Source organism: Glossina fuscipes, unplaced genomic scaffold (assembly GCF_014805625.2).
Source record: "Glossina fuscipes isolate IAEA_lab_2018 unplaced genomic scaffold, Yale_Gfus_2 110, whole genome shotgun sequence".
NCBI classification, from domain to species: Eukaryota; Metazoa; Arthropoda; class Insecta; order Diptera; family Glossinidae; genus Glossina; species Glossina fuscipes.
The window spans coordinates 210,316-233,917 of NW_023998453.1; the positions used below are offsets into that span (position 1 = coordinate 210,316).

At 32.2% G+C, this 23,602-nt stretch overlaps 2 protein-coding genes across 9 annotated transcripts in view; one reads left to right on the top strand and one right to left on the bottom strand.

Moving 5' to 3' along the window:
* Positions 1-82: 82 nt before the first annotated feature.
* Positions 83-3,539, top strand: LOC119638828. Its single transcript, XM_038035862.1, has 5 exons — positions 83-334; positions 399-554; positions 622-759; positions 2,755-2,966; positions 3,052-3,539. Exons 1-5 carry the CDS (start codon positions 212-214, stop codon positions 3,164-3,166), a joined length of 744 nt encoding a protein of 247 aa, XP_037891790.1. The 5' UTR covers positions 83-211; the 3' UTR covers positions 3,167-3,539.
* A 5,295-nt stretch (positions 3,540-8,834) lies between these two features.
* Positions 8,835-23,602, bottom strand: part of LOC119638809 (actin-binding LIM protein 3) — a 38,805-nt gene continuing 24,037 nt past the window's right edge. For 4 of the 8 annotated variants that reach the window (XM_038035832.1, XM_038035828.1, XM_038035830.1 and 1 more), the window contains exons 2-12: positions 18,928-19,238; positions 18,137-18,841; positions 17,544-17,600; positions 16,662-17,185; positions 16,422-16,595; positions 16,206-16,345; positions 13,877-13,983; positions 9,795-9,861; positions 9,674-9,714; positions 9,387-9,587; positions 8,835-9,312 (exon numbers count right to left, since the gene is read on the bottom strand). In XM_038035832.1, coding sequence (XP_037891760.1) covers positions 9,199-9,312; positions 9,387-9,587; positions 9,674-9,714; positions 9,795-9,861; positions 13,877-13,983; positions 16,206-16,345; positions 16,422-16,595; positions 16,662-17,185; positions 17,544-17,600; positions 18,137-18,841; positions 18,928-19,238 — 2,441 coding nt within the window. In that variant the 3' untranslated portion in view covers positions 8,835-9,198. Of the gene's footprint in view, positions 9,313-9,386; positions 9,588-9,671; positions 9,715-9,794; positions 9,862-13,876; positions 13,984-15,364; positions 15,460-16,205; positions 16,346-16,421; positions 16,596-16,661; positions 17,186-17,543; positions 17,601-18,136; positions 18,842-18,927; positions 19,239-23,602 lie in introns of those variants that run through there. The other 4 variants (XM_038035829.1, XM_038035833.1, XM_038035834.1 and 1 more) reach the window with 4 other exon arrangements.

Consider the following 23,602-nt stretch of genomic DNA (forward strand, 5'->3'; position numbering starts at 1 on the left):
AGAGAGTGTCTTGTTTTTCTCTTATTATCGTCCTCTTTCGAATGAAACATGTTTATGTCATATTAATCATAATTCTCTTTGATATCAGCTGTTTTAGCTGTATTAGCCGTTTATATCGGTTTCATAAAATTCATATTGATATTGATGTTTATTAAATGGAACAAACGCTTAATTAAATTTAATTTATTACTTTACACAAATATAAAAGTAAATGCAACCATTTATTGTCGTACGAAATTATCGAGAAGATGATGAACTTAAATGCCAAGAATTGGTACGCGATTATATTATGTCCTTTTTCAAAAAGTCATTTTATTGTTTTTGTTTTCGGGAAGTAAGTGCACTTAAAAAGAAAAGAACTTAACTAAAATATAGCATAATTTGCAATCACATTTCAGATAACTTTGCAATTTATAGTTATAACTTGGGCTATACTTTTCATATTTCTGGGTGTGCCGCTCGCATTTTGTGCGCTTTGCGTACCTGGATGTATATTTTTCTTATTTTCTGGTACTTACTTTTCTTTTTATGCTAAAGCAGTAGAATTAATGAAGGTCAGTATTAAAAGTCAATTTTTTCTGTAATAAAATTACATGTTCATGGGTATTTTGATTGGTATAGACAAAACCTAATCAGGCACTGGTAGCCGAATGCTATGAACCCTATATTTTCCGCCTTAAGCCTAATGAAGTTACTTATCAAATCTTTATGGATGATGCTCCCTACGAACCGTCCTTTAAAAATAAGTTTCGTAAAAAGGTAAATTTTCTGAATTATTAAATAATATGCGTTTTTATATCCACGGTCCAGTAATTGGCGCTTTCGTTTTGAAGTTAAAAGTGTAGTTATTTAAAAAATAAGGTTCTATCATTCGCTACAAACAAAAGTGAAAATTATCCTTCTCGTCCTAATAACACCAGCTAATAAATCGCTGAACGGCGCTTCTAATCCCTATCTATAAAAGTACAACAAAAATCATTGATTTTTTTCTCGGCCACAGCTAATGTAACGTCAATCAGCCTATCTAATGATTCAAACAAACCCATCCACTTCAACAGAATTTAGTCTTTCTGGGCGAAAAAAAATAACATGGGAGCGCTCGCAATTTTCTTTATAGCGAAAAGAAAATTTACTAGATAGGAATTCGAGCCTACTCCCTTTCCGCTTCTTCGTTGCCTTTAACCAACAAGTTGATGGGGTCTCACAAATATATAATGCTAAATATGGTTACATCCCCAATCTAATGAGGTGCTAAAGATTGCCATCACATGTTCACATCTAAACAAGTGAAGCGTTATAATCGAGCTAGGCCGATTAAATACCCTACACCACATGGTCTAACACAATTCTTATTTTTGCTGTAGAACACCAAAATTATACACAGTTTTTATAGGAACTTACTATTATGGGACCGTATATTAAAAATTAGACCCCTAAGCAAATAAATGGTTACTTTTTCTTTCCCTAAGAATGATTGTATCCAAGAGGCTCATAAATTGTGGTACGTATTCAAAATTCAACATTAATAGTTAATTTTTACATCCAATCACTATTATGAATCAACGTTTATCTTAACATATTAAAACTTAAACTTTTCAACCCTAAAAAAACAAAAATCCTTATACATGGTAGGATTCAAAACTAGGCGCGGATAGTCCAAATTTGGTATCGTGAATTTTTTTATCGTATTATCTGAACTGATTTTCATCATGAAGCGTTGAAAATTAGGCGTTTTTGTCATATAAACTTCTTTCACTATAAACCTTGTTATATGCGAAGAAGTTCGCTGTTGCCAGAGCTGGTCCAAAGTTTCATACCAATTTAGCATGCCGAAATACTATTATTTAGGAACTTTTGTCAAGAAATTTTCAAAATTGCAATTTTATCCACATACCGGCTTCTCGAAATATAGCGTTACATGGGGTGCGATCGAAAAAGTGAACCTATCCAAAACATTTTCAATAGCTTTCCGCCTTGAGTCAAAACGCGTCTGTGCACCAAAATTTATCCAAATATTTCGAAAATTGCGGCCCGTGGCTTGAGTTTACGTGGACAGTCATCAGACAGACAGACAGGCTTAAAGCGATTTAGAAAATGAGTCTGAATCGATCGTTACAATAAAAGCTGGATCTATCCTAACCACTTTTGCGTGTTACATACGTCCACACAACTTAATATACCCTGTACAGCAAGTGGGATTTGTTTAAAGTTGGCCGTTTGTTATCATTTGAGCAGGTCTTATCGTATAATCTTGAGCAAACATATTAATTCGAGCTATCATAGCTTGTAACGCTTGAATTATTATCATATCATTATGCTCGCCACCATGGCTTGGTACAGTGGAAGGGACTTATCTTTTTTTATGTCAATCGTTTCGCAATCATTTTTTAAATCGATGTAAGTCGGTTTGTCATTCCTTGTAGTTTCGCGTCCGGAATGCGATTGCAATGATATACTGTCCACACAAACAAGTTTTAATCGAAAGGTGAACCCTATCGAAAATAAATTCGCCGAACAATGCTGTATTTTAAGGAAGACCTTGGGGAGAATGTCCTAGTCCATTTAGCCCTAATGTATCGCTTTTACTTTTGTTACTTTTTAGTTGTTTTAATAAAAGTGAATATTTCATTGGTATTATGTTCTTGGGGTAATTTCAAGACGTCTACAACAAATATGAATCGTCAAATTGGGGAAAGAAGCTTTTAAGATTTTAAAAAAATATTTTTTTTTCTTTCTTCTTTGCATTTTCCACAGATAATAGCTACGGTTAGTGTTAAAAGTCATAGTAGCATTTATAATGCCGCTTGGATTCGGTTCGCTGTTGCACCCAATTATTCCTTTCAAAAAGTTGCTGAGCCTATGTTTGGTTTGATTTTAAAAAATTGCGTTCAACTTGGTTATCAAACAATAGAATCCACTATATCCGAGTGGCAAGAAAACGAAAGAGATTTTTATGATAATTTAGGGTAAATATTTAAATTTTTTATATTAAAATTTATTAAAATTATATGAAAAAAACAAAAAAAAAAAAAATTATTTTTTCTATTTCAGTTTTGCTACGCGTCAAATTTATCATAAACAAATAATAGGTAACAGTTTGTCTGTAATGAAAACCCAATTAACATTTAATTTACGGAAAGACGAAGCTTTACAAAAACAAAATTAAGCGATGAAGGCATCCATCCTTCAATCAAATGCACATCAATAAGAGCAACCAAAGAATCAAGTATTTATTTAATAGAACGAATTTACTCCAACAGTTAACCGATCATTGGTATTACAGAACTCTCTATTCATTCTAGTTTTTATACTGCCAAAATGTATAATCATATAACAGTTGAATACTCGATCTGTACATAAGTTTATATATATGTAAAATTAAATAAATATTTTTCGAATATCAATTCAAATGCAAGGAAAAAGTTTTGTTTGTGAAAAAACACTCATTACCGCTTGCCAAGCTTTTAGACAAGAAGTTACTTCCGTAAAAAAAGCTTAATCTTAATCTTCTAATCATTGATTTTAAATGTACTTCTTTCTCTTTCTTATAACTAATTATAAACGCTCTCTGTGTATATATTGGTCTTTAACATTATATTTTAAAACAACGCTCGAATGCCACGTGGCGCAAGCGATCAGGTCTTACCCATTGAATGGTTTGTCTGAAAATCAAATGCACAATTTCTTGACAAGTTTCTGCAGCTATATATAAAGTAAGTACTTTAAATTCAACGAGAGCCGAAACTTGTACCGACAACAAGATGCTTACCACGGCGTTCTTAATTTATTACAATTTATTTACTTATTTCAAATTATATGCAGAGCCGTTAAAAAAAAAGCATTTTTTTTTTTTGACGAAACTTCCTAAACATCTCTCCTCACATAAATTAAAACTATAACAATAATCTTTCGGTTCTCTTGTTGCAATTGGTTACCTTAAATTAAATTACTTACCCCAGTAGCCCATCCCAGCTAAGGATTTTGAAGAACACTCTTATTAGGTATTGGTTGGTTGAAAATATATATGTTCAAAAAATTCGTTCCTTCTTCAATTTTTAAGTTCATTACAATATTGCCCGTTTAGCTCACAGTAGGAATGGTTATTTAAATTCCGCGAAGAAATATTTACAGAAAGCTATCGAGATTACTGCAAATTAATGCCATTAGAAACCAGTTGATCATGCAAATTCTTATTTAATAGAATTGTGTCGGAAATTTCTCATTTTACGGAAGCTTAGCTAAGATTTCTCGTTTAACAGAATCGCATCGGAAATGTTCACAACTTTAACAGAATTGCATCGTTTTTCTCCCTTTTAACAGAATCGCAGCGTTGCAATTTATTGAAAGTAACTCTGTGCTCTCTCCATTCTCAACATAAGGTACTTTTTCTTATGAACGATGTAAAGGAAAAAACCAGCCAACGGCTTTTAGCGAAAAATCAAAGCCATTTAACAAGTGTACAAAGAAGTTGTTCGAAGCGACTAATAATAATTTTTTCTTAACAATAAAAATTTGATTTTGTAATAGCCGAAAGTGTCTTATATGTGCCTTCAATGGGCTTCATCCGTTATGGTCTTTTGGGCTTTGGTTTTCTTTTTGCATGTTGAATTGAAGTCGGCTATGCCGATGACAAGAAATGTGGTTTATATGTCCATTTGATCATTTCACTTCTTCTAGAAGAAGTGCAAAATGTTCATAACTTTTTTCGAGGTCTTTTGCAATCTTCGCCCGTGTGAAATGAATCCCTTCTGGGAAACTACAGTCTAACGTTTTACCTGATAATTTCCATCAAAAGTGTTTAGAAAGTATTTACGTTGAACTAAACTACCTCCGTCAAATTAAGGAAAGAAAAAAAATTAAATAAGTAAATCGTATTACATATGTTTTGATTCATCGAACAGCACCTAATTCTGCTGTACCAAGACTTTTTTAAGTCCCTGCCAAATCCAAAAAAAACATTTCTGAACAAAAATGTTGAAAGTGTGTGAAGAAGCATTCGAAGTGAATTACGCGGTTCGTTTCGTAGATTCATAGAGAGGGCAAAAACAAGAAAATGAAAATTGGAAAGTACACTGAAGTGTACTTTTACAGCTGAAGCTGAAGTTTAAAAATGAGTTCATCACGAGGTCATCAAACGTGTAGGACTGTGACATAAGACTTGTGAAAGAGATGTTTGCTTAAAAGTGAGTGCAAACGTTTTTTAAGACTGATGGGCATAACGAATGTAATCGATGAACTAACATCCACTCACTTGGAAAATGTCTGTGTGTGTATGTGCGTTTATTTTGATTTTCATATATATTTTAACTTTTAAGTGCTTTGTCGAAAAGAATTTTAAATAAATTTTTACTACGATTTAGATTAGAATATAAATAAATAAATAATAATAAATTTTGAAATAAATTATTTACTATTCAATGACTCAAAAATGTTGTCACTATTTGTTAATACAGTACTATAATAACAGGAGACTCGTCCCGTGCTACATATATATATCCCTATCGTACGAGTTACTTAGATTAAACAAATACATGAGTCGTTCATAACCCAAAGTCTTTTTTGCGTGTTATACAAGTAAGATCGAAACTTCTCCACAACGCGTTGTACGAGTTAGCCTTATATGAGTACGCGTTATAAGCCGAGCGTACTGTATTTCTTTTTTTTCCTAGGGCAATTTCCTTCGAATATATACATACAAACTATAGTCACTCGTCAATCAAATTCTTTGGCATTAAAACTTATATAAAAAAAAAAAAGAAAAGAGAAATGTAGAAAATGAAACGGATCGATTTGGCAAGTGACACATTCACTTTCAATTCATTTTCTATTATATTACTAATGCATTGAGAATTGAGGAGAGGCAGACGCGGTGTGTCGGCGATTTTTCAAATTTCGTCGACTACATGCATTTGATTTTCGTATTTTCTTTTTTTTTCGCTATGTTGACACACGTCGGCAACACATGTTGACCTTATCAGGCATTTTGCATTTGTATTAAATTTTATGTAAACAATAAAATTAAGTGCTTTAACTAACTTAAAATGTGGACTGTGGCATTTGGCGAGTCTACTTTGAGCAAAAGAAATGTTTATAAGTGGTATAAGCTCTTCACAGACGGGCGAGAAGATGACAATAACAATGCCCCAGCCCCATGTCAACAACCAATGAAAACGTTGAAGCAAAATGTCAGCCATGTCAGAAACTTTTAACACGAAAGTATACGGGCCGTAAGACTTCAAAAGGACGAACACATCACAATCTTAATAAAAAGAGGAATTATTGACTCGTTACCCTGTCGGCAAGCTTTTCTACGCTTTAATATCGAGAACGTGAACAAGAGATATGAGGTCAAGCTTCGGGAACGGTAATTTTAATGATATAAAAAAAAAAGAAAAGGTATTTGAGGGCCACCACTTCCCTTATTATTAGCTGGAACAACGATCAGATACCAAACAGTAAGATCTTCTCGCAGACTTAAACCTCTCTTACCTCAGCGTCTTGTAGTTACATCATGATTTACGAGTAAATTGAAATATGCGGGAGACAAATATTTCGTTTGCTTTTTATATATATATATATATATATTTTTGTATATATATAATAATTATAAGTTTATTACATTTAAGATTCAGTAATTTTCATTGTTATAGTATTTGATTTCTTTTCCTTTTTTTTTTTTTTTTTCTTCATTAAAATAATAAATAAAATATTATTAAATTTTGTTTTTAAATTTAAATACGTCAATATACGTTTAATGCGTCATTTGTAATATGTATTTATACATATATATATATATTTTTTTTTTTATTTGAAAAACACTTTAAAACTTTTTACTTGATTTTAACATAGTTGTCGAATTCGAACGATAGGAGGAGAGTAATAATGAAATAAAATCATCAACGAGAAATCAACGTATAAAAAATAAAATGTATTAGTATTGAAATTGAACAAATAATATTGAAGCTGCGCAAAGTAATTTGAGAGTGTGATTAATTTGATAATTATTAGGGAAGATAGATAGGCGATAGATAGGTGATAGAAATAAATTCTTCTTTTAAAAAACAATTTTTAACTTCATATCTAATGGATATATATATATATATATATATGGATATATATATATATATATTTTTTTTTTTTTTGTTTTGATTTTTGATTTCAATATCTATCGCATATCATTAGGTCGCCTAAACGAATTGGAAGGAGAATATGTTTTTTATTTGAAAGAATTTCATATCAAAAATGTTTGTAGGAAAAATAGCACAACAATTGATTTAAAAAATATACAAACACACATGATTTAAAAAATATAAATATAAATAGCTGTCAGAAAAAAAAAACGTCCTTAGGAATATTTACCCCCAGAGCTTAGATGATAATAGAAAATTCTTTTATTGGCTGATGAAACCTTTTTTTTTATCGTCATGTCTTTTAGTTTTTACAAGTTTGTTTACCGGCAGACTTGTTCATCTTATCGAAGAGCACAAAGGGTTTGTTAGTTGATCAAAAGCACCTTTAAGTTTTTTATAATTTAGCAAAGTTTCATTCAGTATTGCAAAATTTCACTTCCATGCAAGAAAAGCAAAAATAATTCTTCTAAAACTTCGAACAACATATTTATTAGGTCTTTAGGGTGGCGATACTTGTGTGTAATCGACCTGCGAACATGTTTGCTCTTTACAGAACTTTATAGAGCGTAAAAAGCTCCTGAAGGATTGATTGTAAATTTGGTGTACAAATATTTGCAAAGGCAAGGCCAAGAAAGGTCTAATCATCCAGACGCTTCTTCTATGTTTAAAAAATATACTCTTGTTTTACCAACAGGTGATGCGATTGAAAGGTGAATATATGAACTGCAGATTGCGGCCAATTTTAAGCGCCAGCGTAATCGATCTACTGGCGTGCCCAGTTTTAAGGGTTCACGATCTTTAAGCCAAAGTTCTGCTGCAACGATTACGTCATTTATAATTGAAATTTTTTTTTTGCATTAATTTTTCAAATGGACAAAATTTCCAAATGAATTATCCTTTTTCTTCTACAGAATTTCAATTCTCCAGATTTAGATTTCGAGCCGATTATACTCGTTTTTGTACTAAAGCCTCATATGATCTCATATGAAAATCTTAGGTCAATGTTTTCTGTTTCAATGTTTTGCAAACGAAATGTCTCTGGCAATTGCAGGCAGATGAAACAACTGCGTATTCGGAATAATTCTATGAGGCCATTAACTATGTAAGTACGTATATACAACTCCAGGTTCAGTTTTAACGTTCGTGAAAGCTTTAACAAGAAACGAACGATCATAACCAGACAAACTTGAAACTGTTTGCTGGCCATAGATTTCTGATGTCTTGTGTGTATTGCGGTCTCCGAAAGAGAGGTACAGATCAAATATGTTGCTTTTGGGGACTGAATAAAGTGTTTCTTATTAGAAACTTAATTAATTTGCGTCTGTAAATTTTTTTGATTCGATTTCAAATTTTAAATACAAATTGCTTTTTACTTCAGAGTAAGACATGACGACAACTGGGTATCTAATGCAAAAAGAATTTACTATATGATTATATATTTAGAATATTAATTGTGGGGCGTTTCAGAAAACTAAAAAGAACCAGATTAAAGACACGATCGAATTTTGTGTTTTTTTGTTTGTTTTTGTTTGCAAAGTTTGGCATAACTTTTTTCTTAAATACAAAAAAAAAAATGTTATTTGCAAAGAAATGAAAAAGAGAAAAATAGAGATCTTTTTATATATATATATATATATATATATATACGTATATATATATATATCTGTAACTGCTAATAATCCTTTGTTAAAAATATAAAAAAAATTTTTTTTCCAGTATACGAACTTTGAGTTGGTCAAGCACCTGCCTATCTGTCTTATACTGTTATTGTTCTCTATATTATTTGCAAATATAGATAGTAGAGTGTTTTTCTGTTTTTATAATGTGATGTGTAGCGGCTTAGCGTGTTATAAAGCTGATAGGTTTTGTTTTTTAATGCTTTGTTTTTTTTTTTTTTCTGTTTTAGCAAAAAAATAACTTTACTCTTCTTCTTCGCATTTTCTGTTTTTTTTGGTATCATTTGCTTAATTACGTTTTATCTCTGGTTTAGTTTACTTCTTTTTTTTTTTCTTTTTTTTTGTTTTTTGTCGGAAAAAAGGGCGCGTTTCACTTTCTTTTTCATTTCTTTTTAAAAAAGTCTAACGCGACGTTTCAATTCGTTTCGTCGCCATTGTGGCAATCTATAAAAATCAGCTCTGGTAAATTGCAAAATATGCTCGAATTCGACATCGGATAAATGACGCTAAAAATCGATAGTGAAGAGAAATTAGCTGAAGTTTAAATTATTTTTGCAATTATTTCATTTTTAATATTTACCTCCAAATTGCAACGATCCACATCCGATGGTAAACGATAATTTGTTATAACCAATAGATGATAAGGATAGATTTTGGCCGGTTCATGAACCAGCATTGAATGGGCCATATTAGGCAAGCTACGGCGTATTAAACCCGCCTGAGGGTAATGATAAGATAAAGCACCTGAATATGTGCTTGAGGCAGGTAAATCACCACCCATCTTTATTAAAAAAAAAATAAATAAAAAAAAAAAAAACAGAATTTAAAAACATTATATTTTCCCCAAAGAAAGAAACAAAAACTTACCAAAACCCGTCTATCCCCTTCAGTTATAGAATCTACTGAGGCTGTTAAGAAAAGATGGACAAATTTTTTTTTTTTTATATGAGGCTTTGTAAATGGCAGAGAAATAGATTTAATAGCTTACCCTCCGATTTGCCACAACTTAAATCTGTACTGTGCGTTTTATCAACCAAACCTCCATATGAAAAATCCTGCGTTCAAAAAAATCAGGGATTTTTACAAATTCATTATTCATCAAAATTCTTTCAAGGGTAGGGTGAAAATATTTTACTACTCGGTGATAGAAATACAAACAAGCGCAAACAAACAAACAAACAAAGGGGAAAAATGTCATGAACATGCTTAATGTGATTAATAATAATATCGAATAAAAAAGTAGAAATTTTTAAAAAATCTGGCAAGCGAATGTGTGTCATGTTATTATGCAATGTGTTTGTTTATTCCCTAAAAGCATATTTTCAAAATTATATAAATAGTGTGCTAATATATGTATATATTTACATTGCGGAAAAGGGTGGAAAAGTGAATGTGAAAAATGAATTGCAAATTTCGATCAATGCAAATCCAGAGAGCAAGCAAAGGAAGAGAGATCCGAAAATAAAAAACCGTATAAATCTATTTCTCAAAATGACCTCTCTTTCATTAGTTGCCTCGGTTATTTAAAGCCATTCATGAAAATCGAATTTTTTAAACTCCTTGAACTAGACATCGGTACGTTTCGTTTCCTTCCTAAGAGATGAGCCTTTTCTTTGCTTGAAAAATGACGAAATCACTTGAAATGAAATATTACTGGCCTTGCACTATCTATTCAAGGCGACTGGCTTTTCAGAAGAGAAGCTTTATAGTTGTAGTGAAAGTTTTGTTCCGCTCACCTTTCCAAGAGGAAGGGAAGACTCTTCATCGACTTTTTATACCTTGCACAACTTTTTGGTGTTAAAAATTATTGCCTACCACTTGTGAGGACTAGACAGGCCCCTCTTTTTATTATAGTTTTAGTTTTATAAATTTATTTAAAACTGCGTATCCGTCTGTCCAGGAATTTTCGTGTAGAACGCACAAGTTGCAATTCTTACAATGTTTGGTATATTGGTAAAATCTTTCGGACCAAGAAACGATCTTAGTATTAGATGGTCTGCTTTTACGCCAACTATCCATAAAAGTAACCCTTACATGGCCTAAGCTATATTCCATTGGTGTGATTTAAAAAAAAAAATAATTTTTTAAAAATGAAAAAAATAAAACCAAAAAAGTCTAATATTCAAAGTAAATCTTTAAATGCGTGTATATGTTATATCAAAAATAGGATTTTAATGAATTTAAAATGGTATGAAATTGAAACTGTACATGCAAGCAAAATTAAATGCAAAACACACAGATGCACACAAATTTTTACCATGTCACAGATCAAAAATTCGAGTGTGAAGGCAAATAAAATTGAACTGATAATGAAAGATAGATTTTAAAATAATCTAAATAGTAATACATGGTCGGTCGAAATCCAACCATTTAATGCCCTACACCATATCGCATTTAATATTCTTCCAATCATATTGGAAAACCTTGGGAAATTTTTAAACGCTTACAGTCATCTAACTCTTGTGAAGCGCGATATACATTGTTACGATTTCAGTTTCTTGAATATTCTATTATATCTCTTCTTATTTCTATATTGTCCGTCCTATTGTCCTATCGTCTATAAGGCTTAATTTACGATAATTCAACGCTCGAACCTTTTCGCTTTGTTTCATTTGTATGAACTACTACGTCTGACATATATATTGATTGAAATAAAATCTCGCTCCTTTTCCCCTACGCAAGTGTATCTGCAGTGAAATGTGGAGTAAAATTCAAAGCTTTTTAATTCATTTATATCAATTGTTAATTGTTCCAATGCCATTGAAGAAATATTTGATTCAATTTCAAATTTCTTTTTTTTTTATATTATATAATTAATAATGTTATTATTATTCAATTATTCGTCGTTTAAAATATTTTTTATCATTTATTGATATATATATAATTATTATGTGTACAAATAAATTCCTCCCGCTAAAATTGATTACTTCACAAAACGGATCTGGCGCGTTCGATTTTCCCGAAATTTCAGGTACAGATAGCTTAGGTATTGATATTGGAACGACGTAAGTTTCAGTTGCCGTTCCATGTATGCCAAAGTTTAAGGAAATAGACGTCATATTATGTCATTTACAATTTTCTGTATTTCTAACTGGATTAATCTCGAAAAAAAGTACAGCTAAGCTTACGAATAAGATTGGCTTAGTTGGCTTGGAATGCAACTGTAATAAGCTACAAAAACAATAAATAGACGTTTGTGAGATTTCGGGCAAAAAGTTATAGTCTTGAAAACGATGAAATTTGAAATATGTCCGTACGTCTCCAGCAAAAACTATCCACAAAGTGATATTCAACTTGGGGTAGGAAGCTTTGCCATGGCTCGCGGTATTCTCCACGCCTCACGATACCAGATCGATGCACTCATATTTAGCAGGTCAGTAGGTATGAAAATGAGTCGACGGTTATTTCGCCTTCAAACTTGTAAGTGTCGATCGCGTGGATGTACATAAGCTATTCAATGAATAATAAAAACCCGTAGATAACGATGGTGCGTATTTTGATTACTAAACTTGTTGACAAGAATGTTTTAATTATAATTAAATTTTATCAAAATTTAGAAGGAATTTATTTGTATATGCTTACATGTGTTTGCATTTAGTTATTATTATTGGTTTAAAACTTCTTTATTTTACTTTATTAATAAAGTATTAGTTCAATAACTGTTACCTTAGAGTATATATGTATATATATATTTTTTTCAAATTTAATTAATAATAATGTAGCATTTTTTTAATTAAGATTAGTTGAAAATATTTTTACGTCATTTAATTAATAATTCATGCATTTAATTTTTTTATTACTTTAAAATATTTTTTCATCATTTAATTAGTAATATATTGGTTTAGTGTAATTGCAAATTTTATTTTATTTTATTTATTAGTAACATATTAATTTAATTAATTAATTGAGATTAATTTAAAATATTTTTTATTATTATTTAATAATATACTTTAAGTAGCGTTCGCTTAAATTATTATGTGCATTATTTAGTTAGTTATTGTTAACTGTCAAGTATTTTTTTTATCAATTAATTAGTGTATTAATAATTTGAAATAATTTTTTTCTTTTCATTTAATGTGTAAAGTTTTCATTTGGTTACTATTAGTTTATATTTATTTATTTATTTATTTTTTTTTTTTTTTTGTCCAGTTAGTAATATTAATTAATGTAATTTTGAAAATTTTTGTATTTTCTATAAGTTATAATGTATTCGTTACACCATTATTACACCTACCACCATTTGTGGTACAAGAGTATATTAGATTTGTGCGGATGTGCGCAACATCCAGACGCCCTTGAGTTCTTCCCAACCACCTTTGATTATACCAATCGATTCTGATTCAATCTAAACTTGCCAGCACGTCCGTCTATCTTGTTCTCGTTTGTTCAACCTATAAGCCGCAGTTTGGATCAAAGACTAGCGCTATTGAAAATGGTTTAGATCGAATCACTTTTTCGACCATTTCTCATAGAACGCCTTACTTTCAATATATAGATACCTTCAGTTATCTTCTTGTAGGGTGTTTAATATGAAAAAGGAAGTTCTCAACCATGATTTATCAAAATTTGGATTTCCTCTTGTCTTAGTTTCCTGCAGGCGTTGTCAGTAAATTTCTTTTCAACAACAAGATAGAAAAATGTGAAGTCATCTCGAGAATTAAACAAAGTCTTTTATTGTTCTTGTTCCAATAACGTTTGCAAATATTTACAAAATTACAAACAATGCAAGTTTCCTTTTAGAAATGCAACAATCGCTAACCAATTGACTCAAGCAGTTAATAAATATATTTCAAGAGTGATCGGAGCGACATAATGTAACCCTATGTTAATGCCTGCTGTCAAGACTGTATCCTGCCTGATGTAGGGCATAAACACATTCTTATAATAAATAAGAAGCGTTACATAGTCTTCTGTTTTTTAATATATATATATATATATATATATATATATATATACATATGTGCATGTAATCTATGTCAAACGGTTAAAAATAGCGTAAATAAAATATTGCTTTTACATATATAAAGAGAGAGAGAAAAAAAAAAGAAGCAAAACATTGAAAACGCTTACGGTGACGCCGTGCATGAAGGCGCCTGCCGATGCGGTTGAACTGAAAGTGTGGGAACGTGGAGCTAAGCCGTATCCGGGTTTGGGGACATAACGCAGAGAGCTCACCACTACATAAAAAAAAAAAAAAAAAAGATGTGGGCGGCCAAGCACATTGCAAACACATAATCACGTACACATACAAAAATTACAAAAGTAATTAGCATGCGTTGGAGGAGTTGTTATGTTATAAGATGAAGTTGTTTGTTTTATGAAGATTTGTAATATGATAGATATATAATGTTGTCGTTGTTATCGTTGTTTTTTTTTTTTTTTTGTTGGTAATGATGATAATAAAGTTGAAATTGATTATGATGGTGTTGATGATCACATTTTTTTTTTTTTTTTCGCAAATGGTGATAAATGTATATGAAGAAGATGAGTATAAAAGTTTTATTATTCACGGTGTTCATGGTGACGTTATGTTATGTTTACGTTTTTTCATCCAAATGAAACGACAAAAATTTGTTATGTTCACAATGGGTAATGTTGTTGTTATTATTGTGATTGTTGTTGTATTATTCAATAAAACATAGTTTGATGTGTTGGTTGATTTGCATTAAAATTAATTGAAGCGAAAAAAGATTTTTTTTTTGTTTAATAATTTTGGAAGAATAATATATGTAAATAGATATATATATATATATGTGGTCGTATTAAGAAAATAAAGGTTAATCACCGCAAAACCGTCAAGTTGCATATTTGTACACATATACACATTTTAATGGACGATTGTTAAAAGCGTTGATACATCGCGGAGAGAGAGAGACAGAGACAGAGAGAGAGAGAGAGAGAGAGAGAGAGAGAATCACAACCATAACCAAAACCCATTCCATTAATGGAGCGCAGATGTTTTCAAAGGTTTTCAGTTAGCAATTAATGGTGATTTCCACAAGCGGGCATTTTTCAAAAAGGAGAAAAAGAAGACAAAGAAGAGTATGTGAAAGTAGATCTAAATATTATGATAATGAGATAATGGTGGTAATGATGATGAATGATGAATGATGGGAAGCAAACAATCGCGGCACACAGTTACACCATTTAGCAGTCATTAACTATTTATTTATTTATGGGAACTATTTTTACTGTTATGTGTTTCCCTTCACAAAACCGTTGGCTGTATGATTAAATTTCAAATGATTTAGTTAGCAATACACGCATACACACAAATACATAATTATTATCAACAAACGAAAATGCAATCAAGTTTCAATTTCTAACAAAGAAATCTTAAACAATTTGATCGTTTTAGCTAAACCGCAAACAGAAGGTTAGAAGTCATGGTGACAAGAAGAAGAAGAAACGGAAAGAAATTGTAATTGTTATTTGCGTTATTATTGAAATGAATGCATTGAAAGGAAGAAGCAATTATGTATCCCTCCATTTTGTTCTGTTTTTTCTTTTTTTTTTTTTGTATTTTTTTTTTGGTATTTTTGGCAAATGCGAACTTACTGAACTGTAGCCATAGCCATTGCGTATATACGGCGGCAGGGTTGAGGTTTTAAATCCATATCCAGGCTTTGGTGGCGATCGATAGGAATGTATAGCTGTGTTTGATTGTTGTTTGATTTGGTTTGGTTTGAGATTCGATTTGATATTCAATAAGTCATTTATTATACATAAAATAAAAACCCCAAAAAGAAGAAAATCAACGATTTCAAAACAAAGTCACGGAACACAACAAACGAAAAGTCCACATACGAAGTACGATGGTTAATAATGCGATTAATTGCAGTTGAACTGCATTGACATATATGCCCCATATGGCCAGTATCGATTTTCAGTTTTCCAACTTATAAAATGTCGAACAGACGGACAGACATATATAGAGAAATATTCTGAAAGACTTAAAAGACTTTATCTTTTGAAATGTTGTTTTTTTTTTTTTTTTTTTTCTTTGTGTTTTGCAATATTCCGCATTATTGACCACCATACCTAATATATAGATGTAAAAATATATTGGAAAAAGAAAACATAACAATAAAATAAAAAAACCCAAAATCCAAAGAAAAATTAATACATAAATAAATTAAGGAAAAAAAAAAACCAATACAAATTCCTTTCGCAGGTAGAGTAGAGTCAGGTAGGCACAGACGTTGTTTAAAGAAGGGAACAGAAGAGTATGTCGAACGACTATTTGTTCAAATTTTCTAGTTTTTGTAGTTTTTACTGTTTTCATTTTTTTTTCAATTGTTTTATTTTTTTTTTTTTGTTTACGTTTTTTTTATTTCTGAAGTGTTTTTTTTCTTAATTTCATTTAATGCTAGAAGAAAATGAATAAATTTTTACATACCGTTATAACTGGGGGCAGTACCCAAGGATTTGCCTAAAGAGCCTCTATAGCTGGTTGAGCGATCGAAAATTTCTTCTTCATAGAAAGGTCTTTGATGATCCAAATTGCGTGATGGTGATGCGCCCAAGGGCGACTCATATCTGTAATTATTATTTTTCATAGTTAGTAATGCTTGTTCACTTTTAGCATTTTTTTAAATTCGTAGATAGAGCAGACCTTAATTTATTTAGGGGTTCTTTGGAAGCCGACGGGGTACGTGATGCATTTCTCGGATCTAAATTCTGTTGTTTCCATTTGCGATATTTTGCTGTTTCCTTCAAATCTCTAGCTATAACCGAACCAATGCCGCTATTTAGTTTTTCTAATTCTTCAGCCTCGCGCTGCAGGCGTCTATATATAGTAAATAAAAAAAAACAAGTTATAAGTATAATAATTTTTTATGAATGAATTAATTACGAGTCAATTATGCCATTTTTGGTTTGTGGATCATCTTCATCATCGGAGGCTGCTACACCTTTATACGAGTCACTGTAACGTCTTCGTCGCTCGGGATCAGTATACGGATATGGCGGTGCAGGAAAATCGTCACGTTCGATTTTTGGCTTTTCGCCAGGTGGCGGTTTTTTTGCGGCCGGATAGTGCGACAATTCAATTGGTTCCTCGTTGTTCATGGCAGGACTTTTAGGGCGTGGAGTCTCGCTGCGTATGGCGTCAACTAGTACTTTCATAGCGCTACGCGTACGTGAACTAGGTCTGGAGGACGGCCTACTACCAACCACAGATCCGGCTGTGCTTGTTGCATATGAAGATGGTCTATGAAAATGCGGTGACAAAGGCGTCTTGTCATAGGGATCAATAGGTTTACGCAAATAATGTGGTGCGTCGGTTAAATAGCTGTAGGTATAAATGCGTGAAATATCTTCACCACCATGACGACCGTATTCACGCAGTATTAAGCCAGGACTAACAGTACGATAGTGCTGTAAAAGTGAATCAAAGTCGACTTACTTCAACTGATTTCAATTTAATTTATGTTATTATAAATTTTTCTACATTGTTTTTTTAATATATGTATATAGGTACGTATGTACGTGTGTATGCATTTGAATGAAATGTATTTTTGATACTTGTTGGTGCGATTTTTTTTTTTTTTTTTTTATCCGTAACTCGTTATTATTAGTATAGTGAGTGAGCATTACATAGCACAATGCAAATAAAAGCATAAAAATTTTTTTTTTCTTTTTTTTTATATACATTTTTTTTTTTTTTTTTTTTTGTCGTAATAAAAATTGTTTAAATAGAAAATCAAAAATTAAAAGAAATTAAATTAAAACAAACCTTGCGGCTAGAGGAGTATATGGAACCATTAAAACTCGGCGTACGGGAGCGTATGTACTGTAAACAATAAAGAAAAAAAAAAACGAAAAAAGAAAACTTGCAAGCTCAGAAATATGGTGAAAAATTAAAAAAAACGAAAAAACAAAATTAATGGAAATGCACGTTAAGAAGATTTGAGTGAGAGAGAGAGAGAGAGAGTAAATGGTGAGATATATAGATTTAAATAACAGCAGAATCGATATTAGTTGAATTGTGGTGATTGAAATATATATAAAAATATGATGGCATTGACGGTGATAATGATGACCGTGTGATTGATTGCGTGGCTTATTCAACGATATTAATGTTTAGTGGGGAAGCAGTTGTCATGCCCACTTAACGGGAGATTAGTTAGTTTTTTTTTTTTTTTATATAAAATAATAGGGTGTGGTTTGGTGGTGTTCTTCTTTATTTTGCTTTATGCAGCCGCAGCTGGCGTTTGATAGGGTGCTGGATTATGTTACAAAACAGAAAAACCTGGCCGCGGTAGTACCTAAAAACCTGAAAAACACTGGTGTGTTTGTGTTCTCAGGAGGCACCCTCAATTTACTTACCATATCACTTAAAGCACTCGAACTAATACGATCACATTCAGTATCGGTGAAATTGCCGTTTGATACACCTACACCCGCTGGACCGCCATTCAAGATAAGGCCTGACTCGGAAGACGGGCCTGGACCGCATCGTGGATGCCATATAGCACTGCCCTGCAAATACATTTCCTCCCCGTCACCGAAAGGGTCGCCACATTTTGTGCAACGAGCACAGGTCGGATGGAAATGATGATTGTCGCCCGCCTGTAACACTTTACCGCTTATAAAGCGATTGCAGTATGCACACTTGACACCGAACGATTTTTGATAGCATTTCTCGCAATAAGGTACACCATCCTTGCCCATGTACTCGCCATTGAGTACAGTAGTGCAAGCTTTACAACGAAAACACCAAACGTGCCATTGGCGATCTAGGGCCACCAAAGCTTGTCCTTCTTTCAACATTTCACCGCATCCAGCGCAATCATTTGGATCATAATCGTCTTTCAGATGGGCCTTATCTGACAGTATACCGCTTGTCATCTGTTGATGAGCGGTAGCCCTAGTTGGCGACTCGGCAGTTGGCGGCGGTGATGTAGAATCATGTTGTTGCTGATGCTGATGCTGTTGTTGTTGTTGCTGTTGCTGCGTAGGCGATGACATCCTCGCCACACTATTACCGGCTACGCAACTTTCACATAGCACTTCTTTTCCGGTATTTGTAACCTATATGGGCGTAAAAGAGTAATAATAAGAAAGGCAACTTTTTTTTTCGCTTGCTGTTGTGTGTGCGTGTGTTTGTTGTTATTAACCTTACTACCCGATTTAAATGGTTGTTTACATTTGGAACATGTAAAACATTTTTGATGATAGGTTTTCCCCATTGTAGATACGACCTCGCCCTCTACATAGTGTTGACAGGCGGCACATTTAGTACCGTACATGCGCTGATAGTCAGGTATACAATAATAAGCACCATTTTTCGTAAAGAAACCACCTGTGGCTAATGATTTCTTGCACTGGCAGCATTGAAAACAAGCCTTGTGAAAATGTTTATCCGCCACACGTAGCACCTCGCCCGAGCATTTCTTGTCGCATTTCGCGCAATAGATTTTCTGTTTGCCTGCAGTAATAGATACATGACGCAAATTAACATAAAACTTCACATATTATGGTTGAAAAACTATAAAAACAAAAAAAAACGCAATGATTATCTCATCACTGACATCGCTAACTACATATATATATATATATATATATATATATATAAAGCTAGCCTTGCTAGGCACTTGAACAATTATATGTTTATAGCAAAACTTTTTATTTGACAGTTGAGTGCATAAACGTTGTTGCTTTTATTGTTACTGTTGGTTTGTTTTATTTATTTAATTAGGAAAGTTCAGCTAATTACTTAAGTTTTGTGCTCTCTATCTCTCTCTCGCTCTCTCTCTGTATGTGTATACATTTCTATCACACAATCAATACCGTCAAGTTGTTTATGTATTTAAATATTTTATGATTTTTTTGCATCTTTTCCTACAATTAAGAAGAAGACCTTTTACTATGTATATATATAACTCATCCCATCTAACAATTCCCTGCAATTGAATCAGACTGAATCAGTTCTCACATATCCATCAAGGAAAGAAATTTTATTTAAATCTTTCACTATTACATGAATGCATTTATGAAGACGTACTCCTATATTTATTCATAAACACACAAACTGTTAATTTGATAAACAATAACCACTTTAGCGAAAACCAAAAAATAAATAAAAAAAAGATTGCTTTCTTAACGTGAGAAAAGAAGAAGAACGCAAGAAGAATGGAAGAGTTTTGACGAACACATGTTATTCTCCAATCAATTGCAGTTTGATCATGAAAAATCCAATCATTCATTCAATCATTTCATAATTCAATATTATTTCAATACTTGAGAATCTTGAGAATAGCGAATAACATTACATGTGCCTCGCCTGCTTGTCTATCTCTTCAAGGGCTGACGTAATTAATTAATAATTCAATTGATTCAATTGATTTCTTCTCATCACATCTTAAGTCATAATTTGGAAGATTGTTGTTATAAACATTTCCAGCGATTACTCGATTATTTTTCATATTAGCACTGAATATATGTAAAGTTTACCTTCCTTCTTACATTGAGCAGAATTTATTTGATTTGTTTATCACTTTGCATTTGTAATAGATATTCAAAGAAGTTGTCTGCGCTGAAAGAATTGGGATTCTCTAAAAAAAAAAAGAGCCATCGATCACTTCCATTACTTTCGAAATTTTAAGTACAAATAACCTTGACATTGATGGTTGCACACTATAAGATTCAGGGTTCAATTGTCAGCCATCGTTCAGTGCATGTTAAAGTATACAAGAATGATTAAATTGCCTTATGAGTGAAAATGCAATAATAAGTTGGGAAACTTGGGAAAGTGGTTTACGCGATAATTTCGTATAAAAAATTTCAATCTTCAAGACAATGAACGCTCCGACACGCCTGTAGGTCTTCAGGAAAAGCAATTCAGGCAGTGATCTTCAATTGATTGTTGAATTGATTATTCTCTAGACTTGATAGCTTCCGATTGGCATTGGCTCAGCTCAGAGTAGCCATATTAAACAGATCGGCTTCTAATAATAGTTCGAGGATGAGCGAAAATGGATCGATATATTAAAGAGCATCGGCAGTGAACGTTTCCACAAGCACGCATATCAAAAATGACACTCAAGACTGGAGGCAAACGACATCAAAAAATATAATGAGTAAAACAGAATTTTAGAGGTTACTTGTAGTAGTAAACAACCAGATAACCATAACATGAAGACCGTTTGTTACCTACCAAGCAAGTGAGAACACGATGACAGTATCATTGATTTTTGGAACCAAATCTACTTTATAGATATCTCTGGAGATTTAAATTTAGAATTGAAATCAATTTTCTTGGCCGAGTGTTGAATTTTGTACGATTTAATCGCTTCCAGTTAATCACCTCCCTTCAAGTGATCACATTTTCTGATTGCAAAGCCTCTTGGCTTTTCATTCAATTTTTGAAATACCTGTGATAGAGTTGCCACTTTTAATAACTTGAAATTTCTTTTACGGGTAGCATGGAAAGTGCCGTTCAGATTTGATATATCATTGAATAAATATAGTTTATAAATACCCTACGAAACAGTATCGAAGCACTTAAGTACCAATTATCACATTGTGTGTGCTAAAAGTCGTACCATTCGGGCATTCGGATATTAATTTGAAGAAGTCTCCGGTTGACAATGTTCTTTTCACATTATTCTTAAGCATTTAAAGCTTTATTTAAGCCAAAAATAAAAACAACAAGAAAATTACATAAAGACTAAAGACTAAAAAAGAAAAAGCAAAATTCCGATACTCTTTATATATGTATTCTACAAGCCCTATTATTTCATTTCCATGTTGAAGGGATTGCAAAGAAAATTTTAATCCACCACGTGGTCATGTCCACCATTTTTTTTTTATTTAATTTAGAATGAACACATTTAGCTTGTCGCATTCTACTCTACAAGTCCTTCTATTTTATACCCAATTGATTACACTGCTAAGACAATATCAATCCCCAATGTTGTGGGGTCCACTCTACTCACATTAGAATAATTTTAGTTTTAGATTAAATTAGTTAATTATTAATATTAGGTAATTGCAAAAATTATGATCAGCGACTACTACAAGCAAGTAAAAGAGATAAAAAAATGGGAAACACCAGTGTACATAACGGTTGAAATCGATAATTTTGACCTTCCTCTACATAAAATAATTTTCTATTTACTATTATTGATTTATTCAGCGTACGCCGTCGCTAATCATGGAGCGCTCAAAATACTTCTTCTTCATTACTTTTGTTGTTTATTTGCAGAAATCTGCTGCTGAAGCCCACCAAAGACGTACAGAAGCTTATGGTGATGCTGCTCTATTATAATTATTATATACATTGTCCGTTTTTTTGACCACTTGCTGTAAGATTTGCCCGAGCTGATGAAGCTCGAATGGGTAAGTCTGCCTCTCCCACCGTACTCACCAGACATGGCACCTCCTGAATAGCGCTTGTTCAGATCGATGCAGCATGGCTTGGCTGGCACGCGGGTCCGCTAAATTGAATAACTGCGAAAATGGGTCGCTGGGTGTATTGTTCCCAAGCCAATATATGTTCTTTCGACATGATATCGCCATCTTGCCAACAATATTGTAAAATGTTTTAGAAAATGTTGGAAACTGATTTTGGTTGTATTGTATATATTGTATCAGTTTTCCACAATGAATGCCTTTTTCAAGTGAAAAAGTGATCAACATTTTTGCAAACACCTAACGTATCCTCATGGAAGGAATATAGAGCAGAATTTTCAACATTCTGTCTTGTTCACTTTATGAGTGATTAGCGGAAAAGCGTAAAAAAGTGGAAAAGTGAAAATGTGATCATTTATAGCCTTGCATAGGCGTGGCCGATTTCTTTAATTTTTGTACAGCGCCTGCAAGGCCAACCAAAAGCAAAAAAAAATTTTTGTTTCTTTTTGAAAACAGAGATAGTCTCCGGATGTATTGCACTGTGGAAAATGACTGACTCTATATTATATTTCACCGATCTTTTTTCTTAGGGAATGATTGTAAACGTGATTCAGTCCAATCCACTCGATTCTGTATAGAGTTCTTTGTTATGTCAAAATGTACACATAAATCAAAATTTATTAAAAAATCTTTTAGGTTGACAAAGAAAGCATGATTGTTATAATAAAAGCAGAATCTATCTCAGAAGCCCGTATAAAAGTTCTTATCCCACAATAACTGTGGGACAACTTTTAATAGAAAATCGAATTAACGAACATTACTCAATAATAAATAGAAAATGTTTGTAAAAATAGTTTGTTCATTAGTATGAAGCAATAATAAATAGAAAAAAAAAAAAAAACAAGAAGGGCAACGCCAACTATTAGACATCCTACATCACTTCACTCTTTTTGATAATAATGCACCCAAAGTTATACATTGTTTTCATAAAAAGGCGTACTTCTCATGAAAAGCTTATATGCGGTGTTCTGCAAAACATAGACCGTCGTGGTCCAAATTCGGTGGGGTTTATTTCTATGTTAATTTACAATTCTGAACTAATTTTCATAATGAAATATTAAAAATTATAACTTTTTACTGTATAAAGATTCAATTTTCGTAGGAACAGTTATATGAGAGAGAGAGAGAGTCCAAAATATTGCCCAAGTCAAGTCAAATTTTTCATACCAATTTAGAATAACCAAATGCTGTTGCAGAGCAAATTTTGTCGAGAAACTTTGAATATTACAATTTTTCTCCATATAATTATTTTTCAAAATAAGGCATTAGACGGGGCAGAATAGACGAAAAAGTATACCCATTCAAATCATTTTCAATAGCGCTAATCCTTGGGCCAAAGTACGTGTACCAAATTCCATCAAGATATTCGAAAAATTTGTG

What these genes read in the sequence shown, in the direction of transcription:
- LOC119638828 (XM_038035862.1), top strand. Translation starts at nt 212, where the DNA reads ATGCAACCATTTATTGTCGTACGAAATTATCGAGAAGATGATGAACTT. An exon ending in ATTGTTTTTGTTTTCGGGAA is followed by an intron (nt 335 to 398) that starts GTAAGTGCACTT and finishes ATCACATTTCAG; the next exon opens with ATAACTTTGCAATTTATAGT. An exon ending in GATTTTTATGATAATTTAGG is followed by an intron (nt 2,967 to 3,051) that starts GTAAATATTTAA and finishes TTTCTATTTCAG; the next exon opens with TTTTGCTACGCGTCAAATTT.